General features: G+C 42.8%; 1 protein-coding gene across 2 annotated transcripts in view; it reads left to right on the forward strand.

Moving 5' to 3' along the window:
• LOC124801529 (dipeptidyl peptidase 9) overlaps nt 1-23717 on the forward strand; it is a 216518-nt gene extending 192801 nt beyond the window's left edge. For both annotated transcript variants that reach the window (XM_047263081.1, XM_047263080.1), the window contains 3 exons: nt 2174-2316; nt 19838-19949; nt 22401-23717. In XM_047263081.1, coding sequence (XP_047119037.1) covers nt 2174-2316; nt 19838-19949; nt 22401-22493 — 348 coding nt within the window. In that variant the 3' untranslated portion in view covers nt 22494-23717. The remainder of the gene's footprint in view (nt 1-2173; nt 2317-19837; nt 19950-22400) is intronic.
• The last annotated feature ends 311 nt before the right edge of the window (nt 23718-24028 follow it).

Here is a 24028-nt window from a genome sequence, read left to right on the forward strand (position 1 = left end):
TGTTTTGTTTTTGTTAATGTTCATCTTTTATCCTTCTTTCAAGACACTTTCCATTCTGTTCAACTTCTCTTTCAAGTCCTTTATTGTCTCTGACATAGTTGCAATGTCATCGACAAACTTAAAAGTTTTCGTTTCTTCTCACTGAGCTTTAATTCCTACTCCAAATTTTTATTTGGTTTCTAATTGTTCAATGTACAGGTCAAATATTGTCAGGGATAAGCTACAAACGTGTCTTGCTCCCTTCTCAACTACTGCTTCCCTTTCATGCACCTTGACTCTTACAACTGCCACCTGGTTGCTGTACAAGTTGTAAATAGCCATTTGCTCCCTATATTCAAGCCTTGCTACTTTCAAGATGTCAAAGGGAGTACTCCAGTCAAGATAGTCAAAAGCTTTCTCTAAGTGTACAAATGCTATAAACGTAGGTTTGCCTTTCCTTAACCTATCTTCTAAGATAAGTTGTAGAGTAAGTAATGCCTTGCGTATTCCTGCATTTCTCTGAAATCCAAACTGATCATCTACAAAGTCGGCTGCTACCAGTTTTTTTAATTCTTCTGTGAAGAATTCGTGGTAGTATTTTGCAACCAAGACTTATTAAACTGGTAATTTGGTAATTTTCCGACCTTCAGCAATTGCTTTCTTTGGAATTGGAATTATTACATTCTTCATGAAGTCTGAGGGTATTTCGCCTGCTTCGTACATCTTTCTCACCAGATGGAGTAGTTCTGTCATGGCTGGCTCTCCCAAGGTTATCAGTAGTTCTGGTGGAATGTTGTCTATTCCTAGGCCTATGTTTCAGCTTAGGTCTTTCAGTGCTCTGTCAAATTCTTCTGTGTGGCAGCAGCACCCCCCACAGTACCATATCTGCTTCATCTTTATCTGAGTGAGTGAGTGAGGGAGAGAGAGAGAGAGAGAGAGAGAGAGAGAGAGAGAGATTCTTTGAAATATAGCTTTCACAGTTTCAACTGATTTGAAAATTTTATCTCTATTGTAGTTGTATTATGGTAGATTAAGGAGGTACCTTTGTTTACTCTACAGAATTTGGAGATAGCATGGTGATCCCAAATTTCTGTGAGCTCAGACCCCCACCCAAAGCCCCCTCCCCTCCTTCCCAGACCAGAATCCTGGATTCAACTCCTGTATATACCTCTCTCTCTCTCTCTCTCTCTCTCTCTCTCTCTCTCTCTCTCTCTCTCTCTGTGTGTTTGTGTTGTGTGTGTGTGTGTGTGTGTGTGTGTGTGTGTGTGTGTGTGTGTGTGTGTGTGTTCATTCATTCTTATTGTTATCATTTAATTTATTCAGACGTTTTGCAGATGAAATTTCATGAGCTGCTCTGTCAGTATCAATAGTAAAAAAGAGATGTGGAGAGAGCCAAAAGAAAAAACAAAATGTTGAAGAGTATTAAAGTGGGAGAGGGGAGAGGAAGGATGAAAGTGGATAACATTTGATTCATATCTTGGAAATTAGGAAGAACTACTCGAAGTGAATCTTGGTTCCTGGGAGAAGTCAAGGGTGTCTCACTATAAATTTTCGTCAGTGTCTAAAGGCGGTTGCTTGTGGAATATTTTATGAAATTTGTTTGTGTCTTTGAAAATGCCTAACGTAATTCGTATGAAATTGTATGCAGAAACATTATCTCTCTTTATTGGACTGGATTGTGTGTGTTAGGCTCTATGTAGATTCCTGGTGAAGGACCTGTCACACCTTCCTAAAACAAAATCTGTCGGGCCATACAACTAAAGCAAGATAAATGTGGAGTTTCTTAATCACCAATGCAAAAACTATGGAATCTATTTCCATTTTGTTGAAGGAAGTTTGTGAGTGGGCTTAAATTTGCTAATTTTATTGGATCAGGTTGTTAGGTAGTAATTACTTTTGTGAGACTGGTATTGAAATAAACTACAGTGGTTACTTTTTAATCATTCATTATATGAGATACATTCTATGAGAATGAAAGCACGTGAGCCTGAAACTTTTAGTGATAACAATATTGTTTATCAAGGTGTTGCTATTTGCTTATGGAGGCAGTGTGTGCATTAGCCTGGTGATGGCTGTGCATGAAGTGGTAAGGGAAACTGAGTTCAGTGACAACTATTCGTATAATGACCATTTTAAATGAATTTGTCACTATGCAAAGAGAAGGAATAAAGGTGATTGTCTTATTTCATTACAGGTTGCAATAGCAGGGGCTCCAGTGACTTCATGGGCACTTTATGACACTGGTTACACAGAGCGTTATATGGATCTTCCAGAGAATAATCAGCAGGGTTACAAGCAGGGTTCTATCCTGACCTATGTAAATCAGTTTCCTGATGAGTAAGTTATCATAATTCTCATTATTATGATCACTAGAATATGATGTTACAGTTGTACTAAGATGTCAACACCTCTCATGTTTGCAGTTGCTACAGTCTGTTTCCACCTGTAGTATTTAAGGGATTTCTTTTGTTCAGGAAGTATGCACAAATTGAATTGTTAGAACACCAGGAATCTTCTGAATTTACCCATTTTGGAACTAAATCAGGCTCTCACATGCCAAGTATTTCTTTCATCGTATTATGTCGTCATAGTTTTGTATCAGACTATTGCGTTAATAGAAAGTGCTTAAAGTACCTGCGACACATCATGGTTTCATGTTAGACAAAAGATATATAAAACACTTTAAGATTTGCAAACAGAAGCAAAAGCAGTTTTCATATTTACTAACTTTACTGTAAATTTAAAATTGTGAAAAATATTTCATAAAACTTGAACATTGCTCATTAGTGGATTAATTCTATTCATTTAAAGAGTTTCACTGCTGAGAGATGGAATTTAAGCAGAAAGAAATATGTTGTAGGTGCCTAACAGCTTTCTGTTATTTCAATAGTGGATGGAATATAACAACTCTTCCATGTGGCTTTGGATCATGTATTTGTCAATTCACTGTTACTGAGCGAGGTGGCGCAGTGGTTAGACACTGGACTCGCATTCGGGAGGACGACGGTTCAATCCCGTGTCCGGCCATCCTGATGGAGGTTTTCCGTGATTTCCCAAAATCCAGGCAAATGCCAGGATGGTTCCTATCAAAGGGCACGGCCGACTTCCTTCCCCGTCCTTCCCTAATCCGATGAGACTGATGACCTCGCTGTCTGGTCTCCTTCCCCAAAACAACTAACCAATTCACTGTTGTACACAGATTCTCATAAAAAAGAGCTGCAACGAGAAGGATAAGGCAGATTGCGATCATTGTCAGCAGGCAGGTAGATGGTACCACACATCACATTTAAACTTTGAAGGACCAATAATTATTGTGCTACATAGTCACAAAACGAAAATTTTAGTATAGCATCAGAACCCCCACCCCCCACTCCCACCCCCACCCACTGTTATAAATGGAAGCATCCAGATGTCACAGCATGGAATTCTACAGATCTTGAATGTAGTCCTGTAATAATTCCATGCAGCTTGTGCCTGAGCGTGTAGCTCCGACTCATTGGTGGGTAGAGGTGGAGTCCTGAAGGTGAGTTCCATGTCACCACACATACTCTGTCAGGGACAGATTGAATGATGTGGATGGTTATGGCAGAGTATCCACAGTTGAAAGGCATGCTTGGGAAGTGCCAGCGGTATGTCAGGTGTTGTCCTGTTGTAATAGGGCTTGGGCTTTTATTAGGGTTAGAGCCATTGGCTGCAGGACCTCATGTGCAGCTGACACAGAGCCTGTTAGGAACACAAAAAAATGAACAGGCACCTTAGGATATTGCTCCCCACCCCATTACATTGGGCTGATGGGGAGCATGATGGGAGACCACAGATCGCTTCCCGTGGCACTCTCCACTTCGCCTCCAGGCATGGATCCGGTAGTCGGCATTTCCAAGGCACAAGCAGGATTCGTCACTAAAGATGATCGACTGCCAGCCTGCAAGGCCCCATGCCCATTGTTGCTGACGCCAGGCAAGTCATGCACTAAGCTGCAAGGGTGTGAGTGGGAAGTGTGATAACAGTTAGCATGCAGTGAGTGCTGCATCATGCTTCGGCCTGCCAATGGTACTAGCACTTACTACTAACACTTCTGAGGTGTTGCATAGAAGACAAGACAGCCTACTGAATGTCCCCTGTTGTTGCTGTTGGATGTGTTTGTGCGTGATGGTTACATTGTCAGTCCTCCCTCCTTGTGGTGCAAGTTGTGCATGCATGCCTACATGTATCCAATGCTGCCAACAACTGGCTGTCCCCCCAGGGGGTCCACAACTCTTTTGTGGATACGTGCATAGCGAGCACGGGACCCCGAGCTAATGTGGCCCTCCTTCCTTTCTGGGCTGCATACCTTACTTTTCCGCATCCTTCCCTATCCCCCATCTTCGCCCCCCCTCCCCTCACCACTGGCTCTTTCCTACCCTTTCTCCCCCTCTGGGAGTATGGTTTGTGCCTACGTCCGGAGACGGACGCTCGTAAATGTAACGCATTCTTCGCCTTCTCTGCTTGTCTGTCTTCATCCTTCCTTTGTCCTTCTCTTTTCCTTACCTCTTCTTTTTACCCTTTTCTCCGCTGCGGCGTTTGAGACCTATCTTCTTTCCTTTCCCTTTCTTTGTTTTTCCCTTTCTCTTTCTTCCTCCCTGTGCGTGTCTGAAGGCCGACCCACACATTTTTGTGCGTAGCCGGTGATGGGGTAACGCGTAATTCCCCGCCCCGGGTAGACAGGTAGGACACGTACGTACCCCCTGGTAACGGCCAGGCCCAGGGAGGGGTGATTATCCGAGCTGATACCTTCAGAAAGTGCCAATTGGTCCCTCCGTCCGTTTGTCGGGAGGTGTGAGCTGAGGTGTGAACAATCACCTAAGGCGGGAGTGCCCTCAGAGAGGTCCCCCACAAGGGAGGAGCGCGCCATCGGAGACGCCGGTAATCATGGGGGATTCTTCCGCAATGGTTTCCTCACCTTCCACTATGTCTGCTCACAACTGTAAGTTCACTGAGTCTCAGCCACAGACAGTTCTTCCATCGTTGCCACAGTTCCTTGTTGTTTCTCGGTCTGACGAAGGTCACGACTTCTCCACGGTCAACCCTTTCATTATTCAGAAAGGTGTCGAGCAATTGCAGGTCCTGTAAAGTCTTGTTCCAGATTACAGAATGGCACCTTGTTGTTAGAAACAGTCAGTGCCCTACAGGCACAAAAATTGCTGCGTACTTCACTGCTCCACACCTTCCCTGTCCGGGTTGAAGCGCACCGCACTTTAAATTCTTCGCGTGGAGTCGTTTATACATGCTCCCTCGATGGATTGTCTGATGAAGAAATTCAGCACTACCTATCTGACCAGGGTGTAACGGCTGTTCATAGAGTTATGAAAAGGGTTGACACGAACATCATTCCAACCCGCACTGTCTTCTTGACATTTGACAAAGTTCAACTCCCATCGAAAATCAAAGCAGGCTATGAGATAATTTCCGTTTGCCCTTACGTCCCAAACCCTACGCGTTGCTATCGGTGTCAGCGGTTCAATCACACCAGCCAGTCCTGTTCCAATCCAGCCAAATGTGTTACGTGTGGCAAGGATGCCCATGAGGGTGCTTGTCCACCTCCATCCCCTCGCTGCATCAACTGTATGGGTGACCACGCTGCTTCCTCTCGAGATTGCCCTGTTTTTAAAGATGAAAAGCTCATCCAGGAAATCAGAGTGAAGGAAGAGGTGTCTACCTTTGCTGCTCGAAAGTTATTCGCCAGTCGAAAGCCCACTGTACCTCACACAAGTAAATACAGCACTGTCCTTGCCTCTCCTCGGCCAACAAAGGAGGCAGCCACTCACGACTTGTGATCTCACCTTTAGTGCCACGGTCGTCAGATCGGCCAGTGCAAAGATCGCCCGTTCAACCTCACCATTTTTGCCTGCCCACTCTATGGCTCACCCTTCATCGGGGTCTGCTAAATCTTGAGCCCAAAAGTCAGACACCCGGACTTCCAAAAAAGAGCACACTTGTGAAGATTTTTTACGTACCCCAACCATCGGTTCCTCCTCCATCTAAACATCATATTTCCAAGAAGGCTACTAAGAAACCCAGTTCATCTCCTCCTCCGCCAAGGCGTGTCCCATCTACAGCACCACCTGGCGGAAATTGCCCTCGGCCGTCTTCTGTGTCGCCGAGGCGCACTGCTGGCGGCTGATCAACTGGCCGACCGCTGGTGGCAGGAGCTGCTCCTGAACAACCTATGGATCAGGATCTTCTGCCTTCGGCTGAATGCCATTCCATGTTGTCAGTCGCAAGCTCTGAGCAGTCGATGAGGTGACAGCAACCTTGGTCACATTCCTCCATTTTTTGTTCACCCTATGTCCATTATCCACTGGAATATCCGCGGCATTCGAGCCAATCGGGATGAATTGTCGATCCTCTTACGATCCTACTTGCCGGTCATCTTCTGTCTTCAGGAAACAAAGCTGCGTCCCCATGACCGCTTTGTTCTCCCCCATTTTCAGTCCATCTGATTTGATCTACCTTCTGTTGAAGGCACTCCAGCCCATGGAGGACTCATGATTCTTCTCCATGATACTCTCCATTATCACCCAATCCACTTAAACACTTCCTTCCAAGCTGTCGCTGTCCGTCTTTCTCTTTCTGGATATACCTTTTCTCTTTGTACTGTATACATTCCATCGTCCACACCAATGGCACGAGCTGATCTCCTTCATCTTCTTGGTCAGCTTCCACCCGCCTATTTGCTGGTTGGGGACTTCAATGCCCACCACCCGCTTTGGGGATCTCCACATCCTTGTCCATGTGGCTCACTATTGCTAGGTGTCTTCCACCAAGCGGATCTAGTTTGCCTCAACACTGGGGTCCCTACATTTTTGTCTGCCTCCACGACAAATTTCTCTCACTTGGACCTTTCGGTCGGTACTGTTCCGCTAGCTCGGCGCTTCGAATGGTTCGCCCTTGACGATACACACTCGAGTGACCACTTTCCATGTGTCCTTAGACTGCAGCCTCAACTGCCATATATGCGCCCGCGACGCTGGAAGTTTGCCCAAGCCGATTGGACACTTTTTTCGTCTCTAGCGACATTTGATGACCGTCACTTTCCCAGCGTCGACGATGAGGTCACACATATTACCGACGTTATTCTTACAGCTGCGTTACGTTCATACCACGTACCTGCGAATTGCCCCGGCGCCCTCCAGTTCCTTGGTGGAACAAGGCGTTCCGTGCGCGATGCCGTCGCGTCATCCGCGATAGCAAGAAGGCAAGCTGGAAATTCTATTAGCTCATTTAACACCTTCACTCCCTCCTCGGAAGTTTGGAGTCGGCTTCGACGGTTATCAGGCGCGCCTAGTTTCTTCCCGGTCTCTGGGCTCACTGTCGCGCATGATACATTAGTGGACCCCGTCGCAATTTCTAACTCATTGGGTCAACACTTTGCTGAGATTTCAAGCTCTTCAAATTACCCACCAGCGTTTCTCCCGAAGCAACGTGCAGTGGAAGTGCGACCTCTTGCTTTCTCCTCTCAAAATCGCGAAAGCTACAGTACTGTTTTCTCCATGCGGGAACTCCAACATGCACTCTCTTCTTCTCGCTCCTCCGCCCCAGGACCGGATGGTATCCATGTCCAAATGTTGCTGCATTTACTAACCCATAGTCTGCATTACCTCCTTCGCCTTTATAATCGAATTTGGACCGACAGTACTTTCCCCAGACGATGGCGGGAAGCTATCGTCGTTCCTCTTCCGAAACCTGGAAAGGACAAACATCTCCCCTCTAGCTATCGCCCCATTTTTCTCAGGAGTAATGTATGTAAGGTTTTGGAGCGTATGGTGAATTGCCGTTTAGCTTGGTGGCTGGAGTCCCAAAGTCTTTTAACACCTGCCCAATGCGGATTCCGAAAGCATCGTTCTGCAGTTGACCATCTTGTTGCTCGCTCCACTTATATCATGAACAATTTTCTCCGGAAACGCCAAACAGTAGCAATATCTTTTGATCTGGAGAGAGCATACGATACCTGTTAGAGGACAGGCATCCTCCGCACACTGTTCTTTTGGGGCTTTCGAGGTCGGCTGCCCCTTTTTCTTCGCGAATTTATGGCAGAGCACACATTTAGAGTGCGGGTGCACACTACTATCTACCGTACTTTCTCCCAAGAAAACGGGGTACCCCAGGGCTCCGTGCTGAGTGTTGTACTGTTTGCCATTGCTATAAATCCAATTATGGATTGTCTCCTTCCTGATGTCTCGGGCTCCCTCTTTGTGGATGATTTTGCGATCTACTACAGCTCTCAACGGACCAGCCTTCTTGAACGACGTCTTCAAGGATGTCTCAATCGCCTCCACTCTTGGAGCATCGAAACCGGCTTCCGTTTTTCTCCCAGTAAGACCATTTGTGTTAATTTTTGGCGACGTAAGGAGTTTCTTCCACCCTCCTTACATCTAGGACCTGTCAACCTTCCGTTTTCGGATGTCGCTAAATTCTTGGGTCTTATGTTTGACAGAAAACTGTGCTGGTCTTCCCACGTTCCCTATCTTTCGGCTCGCTGTCTGCGATCCCTCAACACCCTCCGTGTCCTGAATGGTACCTCCTGGGGAGCGGACCGAGTGGTCCTTCTCTGCCTCTATCGCGCCTTAGTGCGCTCGAAATTGGACTATGGAAGCATAGTTTACTCCTCTGCTCGGCCGTCTATTCTTCGTCGTCTCGACTCTATCCACCACCGTGGATTACGTTTAGTGTCTGGAGCTTTTTACACCAGCCCTGTGGAAAGCCTTTATGCTGAGACTGCTGAACCTCCGCTGTCCAATCGGCGAGCAGTCCTTCTTAGTCGTTTTGCTAGCCATCTGTCTTCCATGCCTGCTAATCCAGCCCATGACATTTTTTTCGACACCTCCTTTGATGTAGGGTATGCAGGCCGCCCCTCCTCCCTACTACCACCGGGAGTCCGCTTCTGTCAACTGCTCCATTCTCTTTCCTTCTGCTTTCCTAAAATGTTCTTGACAACTTGGGGTACAGCACCGCCTTGGCTCCGTCCCCGGATCTACCTGCTCCGTGACCTTTGTCAGTTTCCCAAGGATGGTACCCCTTCACTTGTTTATCGTCGGGCATTTTCTGCTCTATGTGCACAAATGACGGAAGCCACATTTATTTACACTGATGGCTCAAAAACATCGTTTGGTGTAGGGAGTGCCTATATTGTTGGCGACACCCCAAATCAATTTCGGCTTCCCGACCAGTGTTCGGTTTATACTGTGGAGCTTTACGCTGTTCTCCAGGCTGTCCACTACATCCGCCGCCATCAGCGGATACAGTATGTTATCTGCTCAGATTCTCTCAGCTCTCTCCTCAGTCTCCAAGCTCTTTACCCAGTCCACCCTCTGGGCTACCGGATTCAGGACTGTCTGCGCTTGCTTCACCTGGGGGGCGTCTCGGTGGCGTTCCTCTGGCTCCCGGGACACGTTGGTATATGTGGAAATGAGGCGGCCGATATAGCGGCCAAGGCTGCAGTCTCTCTTCTTCGGCCAGCTATTCAATCGATTCCCTTCGCCGATCTACGGAGCGTTTTATGTCGTCGTGTTGTTCTTTTATGGCACGCACATTGGTTGACACTTCCCCATAATAAATTGCGGGACGTGAAAGCTCTTCCTTGTGCTTGGACCTCTTCCTCCCGAACGCGTCGGCGGGAGGAGGTAATTTTAACTCAGCTCCGGATAGGGCGCTGTCTTTTTAGCCATCGACATCTTTTAAGTGGCGATCCTCCCCCACTCTGTCCCCACTGCTCTCAGCTGTGGACGGTAAGACACCTTTTAATTGAGTGCCCCTATTTTACTCCGTTACGTGCCCGTCTACAGCTGTCACCTGATATATTGTCAATTTTAGCAGATGACACGCGCTCGGCCGATCGCGTTCTCGAGTTAATTAGTGCCAGTGAAATGATGTCAGTCATTTGACGCTTTTTTTGGGGACAACCAACCCCTTTCTGTTGTGGGTTTTTAAGCCTTCCTTCTGCTTTTAGTTTCTCCGATTTTTTGTGTTTCGTTCCCGTTGCTGCTGGTTTACATTTTCGGTTTTTTACTGTTTCCTAAGTCACGGACCGAGCACTAATGACCATAGCAGTTTTGCGCCCCTAAAAAAAAAAAAAAACTGGCTGTGTTGGTGACTATATGATGGGTGCAGTGTGCAATACAACAATAGGACCATCCAGCCTCCTGCATCCCCACAGTAAGTCCTCTTTCTTAACTTCTTGTAAAAGCCCCATTTGTGCTCCCTGAGTACATGGCTGACTGTGCAAATGTAATCATGAGCATAGCAGATGGTGTGAAAATACACATCCAATTTGCAGTGGTGCAGTTGGGTCCTTCCAGGTGTAGCTCTTTATGAAAATTAGTGTAAAAGTTTGAAACCTGAACAGGCAAGATTTTTTCTTTTGGTTCAACAAACACAAGGAAATGAAACAGTGTTTCATAAAGTGAGCAGTTACCATGGAATATGCAGTAAGAAAGCTGAAGAGTTTATAAGAACACAATATAATGTCTTAACAGAATGCTGCTGGTAAATTATTTCAGTCAGTTGACACTGAGCAAAATGCAAATTCAAATGTTTACTTGCCTGTCTGCTGAAATGCCTTGTGGTACACCGAGATTTTCTAACAGTCTCATAGTGAGGATGTTCTTTCACAGTCAAGCACATATTTACTGAACCTGCTTAAAGAGGATAATTCTGTGAACAGGAAAACAAAAATATCCTCATGTGCTGACCATGAGAATTTTAAAATCACAAGTAACCCAGCAGCTACAATTTGTAAAAGGAATGACCAGAAAAATGATACACTGCTATAGTGACCGAGAGCTTCCCATAGTAATGAATTCATTATTGTGCTGATTTCTTCTTGTGTGAGGAGGTTATATACTAGATGGCTATTAATGTAGCAAATACCTCAACTGAACATGTGCTAATGGAGGATTATTTGATGCTTATTCAACATTAAATGAAGCGTGGGAAGTGTGAACCAGTTCCATCATCACTGCGGAGGACAGCTGGCTTCATCATTATGATCCAGAAAGTAAACCTGCAGATTTAATCCGTAAATTGGTTAGTTTATAATCATCGAAGAAGCCCAAAGTTGTCATTCTTAGACTGCTACAGATTGGTTCATCGACACGAAATCCTCTAGTACATGATTATTACTGCAATCTGTTGTTACCAGTTTTAAAGGTACATTACAAAATTGCTCAGACCTCCAGCCATAATCTTGTTGCTTCTTTACAATGGTCTACCGTGACTTCGCTAACAGTGTTACCTTGTTGGAGTTTACCAGGCTGGGATGGAATCCGAGTTTGATTTTACAGAGTTCGCTCTATGGTCTTGCCCCCTTACCTAGCTGGCTTTTATCACAAATCTTTTGCACAGCACAAAATCCCAAGCGGCCGGAGAAAGGTGCAGGTAACTCCAGTATACAGGAAGGGTAAAGGAATGGACCCGCAAAATTACAGACCAACATATCTAACTACTGTTTGTTGCAGAATCCTTGAACATACTCTCAGTTCGAATATAATAAACTTTCATGAGACTGAGAAGCTTACGTCCACGAATCAGCATGGTTTTAGAAGGCATCACTGGTGCATAACTCAGCCAACCCTTTTCTCATGTGATATACTGAGAACTATAGATCTATTTCTAGATTTCCGGAAACCATTTGACACAGTGCCCCATTGCAGGCTGTCAATGAAGGCATGAGCATATGGAATAAGTTCAGGTATGTAAGTGGCTCGAAGACTTCTGAAGTTATAGAATCTAGTGTGTTATCCTCAACAGCGAGTGTTCATTGGAGACTAGGGTATTGCCAGAAGTGACCCAGGGGAGTGCAGTAGGACTGCTGCTATTCTCTGTATACATAAATGATTTGGTGGACAGAGTGGGCAGTAATCTGCAATTGTTTGCTGATGATGCCATGGTGTACAGTAAGGTGTCGAAGTTGAGTGAGTGCAGGAAGATAAAAGATGCATTACTTAAAATTTCCAGTTGGTGTTATGGATGGCAGGTAGCCCTAAATGTGGAAAAATTTAAGTTAACGTGGATAATAGGAAGAACAAACCTGTGACATTTGGATACAGTATTACTAGTGACCTGCTTGACACAATCAAGTCGTTTAAATATCTGGGCATAACATTGCGAAGCAATACGAGATGAAAAGGGTGGGAGAGAATTGTGGTAGGGATGGTCAACTTTGGTGTATTGGGAGAATTTTAGGAAAGAGTGGTTCACCTGTATAGGAGACCACATATCGGGCACCGGTGCAACCTACTGTTGAGTACTGCTTGAGTGCTTTGAATCTGTACCAGGTCAGATTGAAGGAAGGTACCAAAGCAATTCAGAGGTGGGCTGCTAGATTTGTTACCGGTAGTTATGAACAACACATAAGTGTTAAAGAGACGCTTCGGAAACTTAAATGGGAATTCCTGGAGGGAAGGCACCATTCTTTTCGAGAAACACTGTTGAGAAAATTTAGAGAACTGGCATTTGAAGATGACTGCTGCCAACATACATTGCATGTAAGATGCGAGAAATTAGGGCTCATTCGGAGGCATATAGGCAGTTGTTTTTATCTCATACTATTTGCGAGTGGAACAGGAAAGGAAATGAGTAGTAGTGGTACAAGGTACCCTCAGCCATGCACTGTATGGTGGCTTGTGGAATATTGGTGTGGATGCAGATTAGATTATAGAATTCAGTCTTTGGTGTCATTTCATTTCATTTTATTTGAAGAAATAACTGTTTTTGAGTTACAGTCACCATCAAAACCATAAGAACAAAGTAAAGGTATTTTAGAATCTGTGAAACCTGATCATGCATCTGTTATATAAAAGTAGAAAAACATGTAAACTTACCACCATATAAGGCAGTGATATGGCCATCATATAGATTCATTAACAATATACTTGATACTTAAATAATGGTGAAATTTTGGCACTTGTAGAAGGGGGGTACCCAGTCATCTCTATACTATCTGGCTATTAAGCTCCAGCTGTCTGAACATACCGGCCAAAGATGTTCGTATTTCGTTTCTCGCCTAATTATAACATGGCTGCCATGAAATTTTATGAGAAATTGAAATGAGAATACTGTCTAGTCTGCTTCCACATCAGCGTTATACAACACACATTGATATAAAGTCGAAAACCAGAAACAAGTAAAGAATTCTTTATAACATACAGATTGGTGGAAAATGTTTTACTTAATTACTGCATGGTAGACTACGCAGATGACAAGAATCTGCAGGCAATCAAGGTTCCATGCTCTGAGATCAGAGGTCTGTAATCGGGTAGTACAGAGGTCACGTGTGGTGAAAGATTATATCATGGCATTTGATGGGTGATGTGAATTAACAAAAACGTTATACATTGACAAAAATGTTATACATTATGACTACCTGCTTAATTGCTCTTTTGTCCGTCTTTGGAAGTAAATACATAACTGATTCCGCATATGAGGGATCTGACAGTTTATTGGTAGGTTGGCGGAGGTATGTGGCATTAGATGACTACACACAGGTATGTAATTCACATAAATAAGGGCGACTGGTTTCTGTACCTGGTGATTGCACCCAGCAGCGAGACAGATGAGTTCGACAGCATTAACATCAGGCGACTTTCGTCGCTAAGGCATCAAAGTGAGTTCACTATAATGCTCCTCAAACCATTGTAGCATGATTCTGGCTCCAAGACATGGGCAGTTATACTGCTGAAAGATGACATTGCTGTTGGGGAAGACATCAAGCGTGAAGGGATGCAGCTGTCAGTGTGCCTTCAATTACTGCAACAGACCCCATGCAGGTGCAAGAGAATGTCTCCCATAGCATAATACCGCTCCCACCAACCTGTGTACATGATGTGCTGCATGTTTCAAGCTGCCTTTCACCTCAGTGTCAGCGTTTGTGGAGATGACCATGGACGTAAGGTAGCAAAAATGTGATTCACACAAAAGCCGACACATTTTCATCAATCAACGGTCGAATTCTGATGGCCCCTTGCCCATTGCAATTACAATTGATGATGTTGTTGGGTCAACACATGAACACGTAGGGGTGGACTGCTGTGGTGCTCCATGTTCAACGAGATATGATGCATCATGTGCTCCGAAACGCTTGTGCATGCACCGGTATTGTGTCTTTCAGCAGAGATGCTGAAGATCGCCATATATCCTACGTTACAGAGCAGACAAGCCTCCGAACCCCACAGTCTGTCGAGAGTTGTGGATGTCCAACCACTTAATGCCTAGTTGTAGTTTTACTGTCCCTGTTTCTGTAGATGCTCGTGACAGTAGCATGTAAACATTCAACCAGCTTCTCCATTTTCAAGGTACTCATTCACAGATTCTGCATAATATTAATCTGCACTTTGCCAAAGCCACTTATCTCAACAGATTTTCCCATTTATAGCCCATGTCTTCACTAGGGTGATCCCTGTGCATGTCTGCTCTGCTTACGTACTTTTGTTGCCGCGTCGTGTCTGCAGTGCCATCAGGCAGCATCCAACATTGCGGCGGATAGTGGTCAAAATGTTTTGGCTGATCAGTGTATATTACTCTCGTTCACCTCCAAATATCTAATTATATTCTCTCTTTACTGGTAATTCGAGGAACCAGACAATGACAGGTTCAGTTGATTAGGGTTAATAGCAGAAGCCAAACTGTAAGACTGAAATGATCACTTCCTACAAACTAGTTTTAGTGATGTTATGTATGCTGCAATAAAACATTAATCACTTTACACTGAAACTTCAAGACCATAGAAACGTGACGCGAATAGTTACACTGAATCCATTACTTCTGAATGTGTTCTTATCATGCAACACGACCAACCAGGGATGACAGACTTGTTCCCTGCTGTCATTGCACTATGTGAGGAGTATGCACAAAGTAAATTGGCAATCAGTTTCAAAAAAGTATTGTCATGGGCAAAAATTATTCTTAAATGCTGGACACAGCTAAACCAGTGATAGCTGCATCGATAAAACACACACAGTACAGTAAGGCTTAGCAACAAATTTTCGAAAAAATCTGAAACTTAACAAATATCCTGACACGGGAAGCTATAGGCTCCTCACACATCCCTGGACTTAGCAAAAGAAATTTTGCCTAAAAACGTAAAGCAATGTAAAGTTTCACTGTGAAATACGTCAAAAAAGAAAGGTGCCAGTAGGTGGTTTGTTCTTCATTTTACGAAAGTAAAACAATCACGGACGAAACACTGAAAAACAATGGATAAAATTAAATTGCATAATTGCATAAATATTAAAGTTCAGTACACTAACAAAAGAAAAAAAGAAAATAGCAGGGGGCAGAAATAGCTTTGTTGCACACAGTTTACATAATGAAATACACATTTGTACATAAACTCTGGCTAGAATATCCATATGTGAACATACATCGCACTATTTCCTTTGACTGCACTTGTGGGTACTCTGCTTTGTAAAGAACCTAACTGACACTTCATTTATCACATGGAACGGAAGTCTTGGGTGTTGTCCAATCCATATGGATTTGTTGATGAACATGCTGACTTTAATATGGCGTGCAGTAGACAGACAAGCACACAGCATATTCAACACAATCATGAACTGATATTGGATTGCTTCCATGAGTATGTCCTCACATAGGCTGACGTAACAGTGATGTGGCATTGTGTACTAGTACTTCACAAAGAAAAACAGGTGTAAGTACTATGCCATAAACAAAACTTGGACTGCCCACATGTTGAATTTGTAAATAATCGTCAAATGCAATATAGTGTGCATAAAATTATCTTTTTAGTGCAGGAAACTATCGTTGGGAGGTTCTTAAAGCCTGCTTAACACTCATGAAGACACAAAATGTATCAGTATATACCACAAATTTAAAGTCATTCCATAAGTATTTCTTCTTTTGTGGTACAATATTGTTACGTATTTTCTACGGGATGGATTCCCGATGAATTCTTCTCATAACTGATAATGGTTGAAGTAGAGAGGATGTAAAATGTAGACTGGCAATGGCAAGGAAAGCATTTCTGAAGAAGAGAAGTTTGTTAATATCGAGTATAGATTTGATAATTTTTGATCTAGAGGTTGGAGTAATGGAGTGTCTAAGAGCTGCTTCTTAATCTCTTCAAATTCTTTCTGGGATGAGTACTGCCAGGTCCAGACAGAATTCTTCTGTCATTGTAGTTACGTGAAGTAGGATATATTTGAGGGAGTCCACCTGTGCATTTAAAAAAAACTGATCCTTAGAGGAAGGATCCACGTAACACAGGCTGTGAAGCTGTCATTAAAAGTGAAGCACATCATGTAGGGCAGGACGTTCAGCAGCTGGGTGGTCTAGCTGCCTCTTGACCCCAGTTTGTCATTGGCCATTCATTTGGACAGACTAATAGGTAGTTGTCATAGAAAGCAGCAGTGATTGTAACCTAATTTGTAAATCATGTGGCTGCCGGACTAGAATTGGTGGTGGTGGTGGTGGTGGTGGTGGTCGTTGTCATTGGCTGATTGGGACAGGTCTTGGGTGTAAGTCTATTACAGGGATGTGAACTGTGGGGTTGGAAGTAGGGATGGAATAAGGTTGGACAAAATATTGTGCAGGTTCGATGGTAGCACATTATCACAGTGGGGAAGATGCGAGGGAAACGTAGTGGGTAGGATCTTCCTTATTTCAGGGCACAATGAGAAGTAGTCTCTTTCTGTTGGTGAAAGTGATTATCCCTTCAATCCTGTATGGTACCAAGTGATGAGAGGAGTGCTCCTTTGTGGCTGGACGGTGAACATCTGGGAGGCGATAGGTGACTCAAGGGATAAGGCACGCATATCTGTCAGTGTAAGAGGTCAGGAGGGTAATTTTGATCTGTGAAGTCTTCAGTGAGAACCTTGGTATATTTGGAGAAGTACTGCACCTCACTACAGATCCAATGACGACGGGTAGCTAGGCTAAGGCTACACCATATATAAGGGACCTCTTGGTATGGAATGGGTAGCAGCTGCCAAAGTGGAGTTATTGATGGGGTTAGTAGATCTGATATGGACAAAGCTACTGGTATAGCAATCTTTGAGATGGAGGTCAGCATCAATGAAAGTGGCTTGTTGGGTTGTGGGGGACCAGGTGAAACAAATGAAGCAGAAGGTGTTGAGTGTCTGGAGGAAGGTGGATAGGGTGTCTTCAGCCTTTGTGCAGGGCATGACAACTAAATAGCTGTCTGTTGCTGGACTCCACAGGTTGGAACTCTCCATCACATGTATCATACATTAATTAAGCACCCCTGGCCTAGGCCTTCACAATAGTCTCCTCTCCAACAGCCTGCACGTCTCTACTCCCACTACAACACTACACAGCCTCGTATTCCACTAATACACCAACTTCTCTTTTTGTGCCCCTTCTCTAATCTACTTCTTCAGCACTTGATTTACCCATCCTCCAAAATTCCCATCTGCACAACGTAAGTGGAAGGTCCAACAAATGTCTTGCCCCGCTCCCCCTCTGCATCCCATCTTACCCCCCTCGTCTTACCCCCACCCGTCTCGCACCCACCGCTGCACCTTGCCCCCCAGCCACCGTTCCCCCACCCCTCCACCTTAACCCCCACCCCTCCACCTTAACCCCCACCCCTCCGCCTTAACCCCCACCCCTCCGCCTTAACCCCCACCCCTCCGCCTTACCCCCCACCGCTCCGCCTTACCCCCCACCCCTCCGCCTTACCCCCCACTCCTGTCTTGCCCACCGTCTCTGCATGACCGAAAGAACAGACACCACACATACACTGAAGCGCCAAAGAAACTGGTATAGGCATGCGTATTCAAATACACAGGTATGTAAACAGGCAGAATACGGCACTGCAGTTGGCAACACCTATATAAGACAGCATGTGCCTGGTGCAGTTGTTAGATTGTTTATGCTGCTAAAATGGCAGGTTATCAAGATTTAAGTGAGTTTGAAAGTGATGCTATTGTCAGCGCACGAGTGATGGGACACGTCATCTCCGAGGTAGCGATGAAGTAGGGATTCTCCTGTACAATCACTTCACAAGCGTATTTTGAATAACGGGAATCTGGAAAAACACCAAATCTCCGACGGAACCAACGACAACTGAAGAGAATTGTTCAATGTGACAGAAGTGCAACCCTTCTGCAAATTGCTGCAGATTTAAATGCTGGGCTATCATTAAGTGTCAGCATGCAAACCGTTCAACGAAACATCATTGATATGGGCTTTTGGAGCTGAAGGCGCACTTGTGTACCCTTGACAACTGCATGACACAAAACTTTACATCTCGCCTGCGCCTGTCAACACCGACTTTGGAATGTTGATGACTGGAAACATGTTGCCTGACTAAACGAGTCTCACTTCATATTGTATCGAGAGGATGGACGTGTATGGGTACGGAGACAACTGCGTGAATCCATGGACCCTGCATGTAAGCAGGGGACTGTTCAGGCTGTGGAGACTCTGTAATGCTGTGGGGCGTGTGCAGTAGGTGTGATAAGGGGCCCCTGATAGATCTAGATATGATCTGACAGGTGACATGTACATAAGCTTCCTGTCTGATCACCTGCATTCATTTATGTCCATTGTGCATTCTGATGGACTTGGGCAATTCCACCAGGACAATATGACACCCCACATGTCCATAATTACTATTGAGTGGTTCCAGAAACACTCTTCTGAGTTTAAACACTTCTACTTGAGCATATCTGGGATGCTTTGCAACATGCTGTTCAGAATAGATCTCCACCCCCTTGTACTCTTACCAATTTATGAACAGCCCTGCAGAATTCATGGTGTCAGTTCCCTCCAGCACTACCTCAGGCATGAGTTGAGTCCATGCTGCGTCATGTTGCGGTGCTCCTGCATGCTTGCGGGTCCCTACACGATATTAAGCAGATGTACCAGTTTCTTTGGCTCTTCAGTGTATAGTTAAGGGATGATCGCCAATGATCTCTTATGTGCAGATGCAAAAAAAAGCTTGAACTCTTCTGGGATCGACAAGATGCTGAGTGTAACGAGGCTGACAAGCAGGTGCGGTACATCAGTAGTGTGTTGTATAAGTTGATGATTTGAGACTGACAGGATGCATACTGGAATAGTCCATGCAGATGTGGTTATACCTGCGTCTGGGTGGCATAGTGGTCAGCGCATCGACCTCGTAGGCAGGAGACCCAGATTCGAATCCCATTTGCATACAAATTTTCAACTTGCCCCTTTGATATAATTCAATGCCCACTGGCAGCTAATGTCTTTAATTCCTTTGTGTCATTGCAATTATGGTATGGTTAGCGTTTTGCATTTTGTGTCCCTCTTGACAATCGAGGGCTCAGAGAGACGTTAATTCCATTGTTTGTATATATATTATTCACTTTCTTTCTCTGTTTGGAATCATTTTTGTGAGGTAATTTTAAAAATTTGTATTGTGTCTCTACTTTTGTGTGCCAACCAGATGTCCTCTGATTGTTTGTATGGTAGGTGGTAAGTAGACACTCCTTTTCTGTGAGAAATATTGTAGGTCCTGTTTCTGTCATTTTCATTATGTGATATAATACAAATGTTCTTTTGTAATAAATACAGATGTAAATACTACTCATGATGGGATACGTATCTGGTAGTTGGATTAAACATTAAAAATCAAATTGCCAACAAGCTGTTTTAACTTGGTAAAAGAAACTAAATTTCAAGTTGCAAAGAAAGTAGTGAAGAGGAAATTATAGTGGCAAGGAAGGTGTTACTCATTAGTTTCTAGCACTGATAAGGTGCCGAACAGTGGAACAGCTGTAATCTTTCGAAACTGTTTAGCGACGTGGTTGTGCAAAATTTTTAATCAGTTATAAAACTGAAAAAGATTACGTTTCTAATTTCATCTCTTATGTTTCAGGGAAAACAGGCTGTTGATTATACATGGACTTATTGATGAAAATGTCCATTTCTTCCACACAAGCCAGCTAATAAGTGCCATGATCAAAGCTGGAAAACCATATCAGCTGCAAGTAAGCTATTATTTTGTACAGAAACGATTGTTTGGCTGTAATTTTTTTGGGTAGGGCAGTATTATTATTACAATTACTATTTTCACACCTGTGTCAGTGTCATTATGCTCCTTTGTCAGTGTCATTATGCTAAAAGTTTTAGATAAGGAGGAATTTCACATGCACACTTTTGATATCAGCAGCTAGTTAACAAGGTTAGGGTACTTATCACAGAGTCTGAAAGTTGCAAAAATAGCACAAATTGTAAAAGTTACACACAGATGTTTTTGCTGTTAAATGTTTTTAAAGGTATGGTCTCAAATAATTAGATGTTTAATTTTCCTCTTTGCTTGTTTTATTGTTCGAAAAAACATAACCGCACACTGTGAGCCTTCCACCTAATCCTTGTGGTAGTCTTCCGCCTAATCCTTGTCATTGATTCATCCATTTAATTGCTACAAGTTAAGTATAACTGGGATGTTTTTCATTGATCTATACTGTAGAAATGATTTTCAGTGCATTTATTTGAAACTGTTCTGCTCAAATATTACTAATAGATTATATTATTTTAAAATTCAATCTCTCTCTATGGTGAACAGAAATCTAACCTTTTCATAATATTTTCATTATTCCATCCTGGATTTTCCATTGTTGGATTTTAAAATGTCAAATTTTCTTAAGTAGGGTGGATATTACAAGGTCAGCCCAAGTGTCCCCTTATTATCTCTTGTAACCATAAAAAAAGTTTCAGAATTATAACATAAAACTTGCCGTTACTTGTATTTGGCATATTTCAAAGGAGTGCAATGAGTTATAGTTAGCCCCAGTTTCAAATATTCTTGCAAACCAATCCATGAGGGTGGTTTGAAAAGTTCTTGGAATCACAATGAGAGGTCGGCACTAGCGCAACGAGTTGTTCACATGATATTCATTGGACTGTTGCCTGTAAATAAATGCCACATCAGTGCTCTTTGAAGAGAGCTGTGTCAGTGACATGGCTCTGTTGTTGTTCCCATGTAATGATTCGCAAATATGGAAAAAAATCGAGATTTGAGCAGTGATTGAGCACTTCATAAAGAAAGGTATGAAAGCAAAGGACATTCGTGCCAATTTCCAGAATACACTGGGAGCCTCTGCTCTTTCATATTCAACTGTTGCCAAGTGGTCAAATGAATTTAAATTTGGTGGGGAGAGCTTAGATGATGACCTGTGCAGTGGTCGGCCAAGACGTGTCACTACTACAGAAATCACTGCAAAAGTGCACAAAATGGTTATGGAGGATCGTCAATTGCAAGTGAGTGAAATTGCTCACATTTGCCAGATATTATCTGAAAGGGTATATCACTTTTTAACTGAAGAATCAGAAATGAGAAAGTTATCTGCAAGATAGATGCCGCCACTCTTGATGCTGGATAAAAAATGCATGAGAATGGACACATCGCAACCATGTTTGGCCCATTTTAGGAGAAATGAATAAGATTTTTCATGCTGGTTTGTGGCCACAGATGAAACTTAGGTGCACTACTCTACTCCAGAGACAAAACAACAGTTAACACTTGAAAACATGCTGATTCTCTGCCACCAAAGAAAGCAAAGACAATTCCTTTGGTGGGAAAGGTCATGGCATCAGTGTTCTGGGATGTGAAGGGGATTCTTGTTGTAGATTATCTCCCCACTGGGCAAACAATTACTGGAGAGTACTATGCTAACCTCCTGGATAAATTGCGACAAAATATATACAAAAAAAGGGCAGGTTAAGCAAGGAAGAAAGTCATTTTCCGTCAAGACAATGCACGCCCGCACACGTGCCGTCGCCATGGCAAAATTATACAAACTAAGGTATGAATTGTTGCCACACCCGCCTTATTCACCTGATATGGCTCCTTCAGACTTCCACCTCTTCCCAAAACTGAAAATTTTTCTTGGTGGGCGAAGATTCAATTGGAACGAAGAATTGATAGCCTGTGTTGACAACTATTTTGCAGGCCTGGAGAAAACTCATTTTTGAAATGGGATCAAGGCACTGGAACGTCATTGGACGAATTGTATTAATACATTGAAAAATAAAAAAAAATTCAGTGATGTAACTAATTTTTTTCTATTCTGTTCTAAGAACTTTTCAAACCAGCCTCAATTGTTTGTTTGTGTGTGTGTGTGTGTGTGTGTGTGTGTGTGTGTGTGAGAGAGAGAGAGAGAGAGAGAGAGAGAGAGAGAGAGAGAGTGCTTGGTGCTCAAAAGCTTCCAGATATCTGTGAAAGACATCTTCTAAACACATTGTAACTGACATATCACTGATGTAGAGGTACTGTACATAAAATGTGACTGATGCGGGGTTATACAATTGAATTCTGCTTTGGCTAATAAACATTTTAAGTGCATCTCATGTTGCTTAGAAGGTGTTAATTACCTGTATTTTGCCATGCTATCTGTAATTGTGTTCTCACTTCACATTATTTTGTCCTATTGTTCCAGGTTTACCCAAATGAAAGACATAGTTTGAGAGATTTAGATGCCAGCAAACACTATGAAACAATGCTCCTTTCATTCCTGGAAAACTATCTGTAGTACAGTTGTGCAAGATAACTTACTATTCTACAAACCAATATGGTTTGGTTTGGCCTATAAGAGCTTAATTGAGATTGCATCTGCTCGACTGTGTAAATGGCAAGAGGGCCTTTTTTGATTAATGGCTGAACATTTTGCACATGACAGCAGAAATTTGCTTCACAGTGTTCAAGATGTGTTCATGTAAGGTGTTGTACATGTGTGTGTATGTGTGTAAATTTCATGAGGTATTGTTCATATGGACTGTTGCACAGTTCTGAGGTTCTGTGATCCCCACCCTCCCTCACTCTTACTTTTTTCTAATGCAGTCTACAGTCTGTAGAACTCATGACTTTTTTGAAACAAATAGTGTAGAGGTATGATAACATGCCAGGGATCTCCTATTTATTGTTTTAAATTTGTATTTAATTTTCATGAGTTGAGTTTGGACCTTAACTTTTCTGCTGTGAAATGGACTGTTGATTATGTAATTTTGCTGTGGCCATTTGAGGGGCTGTTAAACTATTTAGTTTGTAAGTAAATGCATCAGTATCATCAGATTAGATCTTTTTTCTGTTACTTTATTGTTTTTGATCTGGTGATATGCTGTTTTAACAGACTATTATTTGAAGATACTTGTTGAGCATTTTAAATCTGTATTATTTTTGACAATGAATGAGCCATAATTGAATTACACACAGTATTTGTATATTTTGAGAATTTTAATCAAGTGTAAGCCAGATCAGCATTATTCATACTGTCCTAAAGAGTCATAATAAATGTATTTCTTGTGTAAAATACATTTTACAGTATTAACATACAAAATAACTGCCAATATTCTTATGTAAATTAGTATATTGCATTATTGTTTCTTATATTATCTCTAGTGGTTAAAATAGCAATACAACCTGCAGCAAGAATATTCTTATTCTTAGAAGGAAGCTTGACTGTTGGTAATATCTTCTGGAGCCAGAACATTGCTAGAATAGTAGAAGTAAAGTGGAAGAAACATGCAATATAGCCCAGTCAGATGGAACCAAGAGAATATTTGCATCCAATTTCCATTTTGTAACTCAATTCGTACATAAATATCACAGTCAATGAGATGTACAGAAGCTCTTAAAACTTTCATTATGGCACTGTATTTTCTGTGTCAAACTTGTGATATATGAAGTGGCAAAGAACGGAAATTGTGTAATTTTGTCATGAAGCAGAGGAATAAAATGAATTATTGTTATAGCTCAAGTTTTATTTCATTTCTGTGTGTTGTTTTAATGTTTTTCAGTTAAGTATTATAAGAAATGGGTCCCACTATCATAGCAATAAATAGTTGAAGTTGGTGTTATTTATAACGTTGCTGCATGTGCTACCTGACTTCATTGTTGTGGTAAGAAGTTGTTACAAAATATATGTATATGTGAACTTATGTTTTAAATGCTGGAACATCTTCTTTGAGAATTTATAGTGTGTGAACAAATAAGAAGAAACTCGCTCAAGGTGCCTATTTATTATCCAGAGACATAACTACAATGTTGTGATCATAAGATCTCTTGTGT

The sequence above is a fragment of the Schistocerca piceifrons genome, chromosome 1, assembly GCF_021461385.2.
Source record: "Schistocerca piceifrons isolate TAMUIC-IGC-003096 chromosome 1, iqSchPice1.1, whole genome shotgun sequence".
NCBI classification, from domain to species: Eukaryota; Metazoa; Arthropoda; class Insecta; order Orthoptera; family Acrididae; genus Schistocerca; species Schistocerca piceifrons.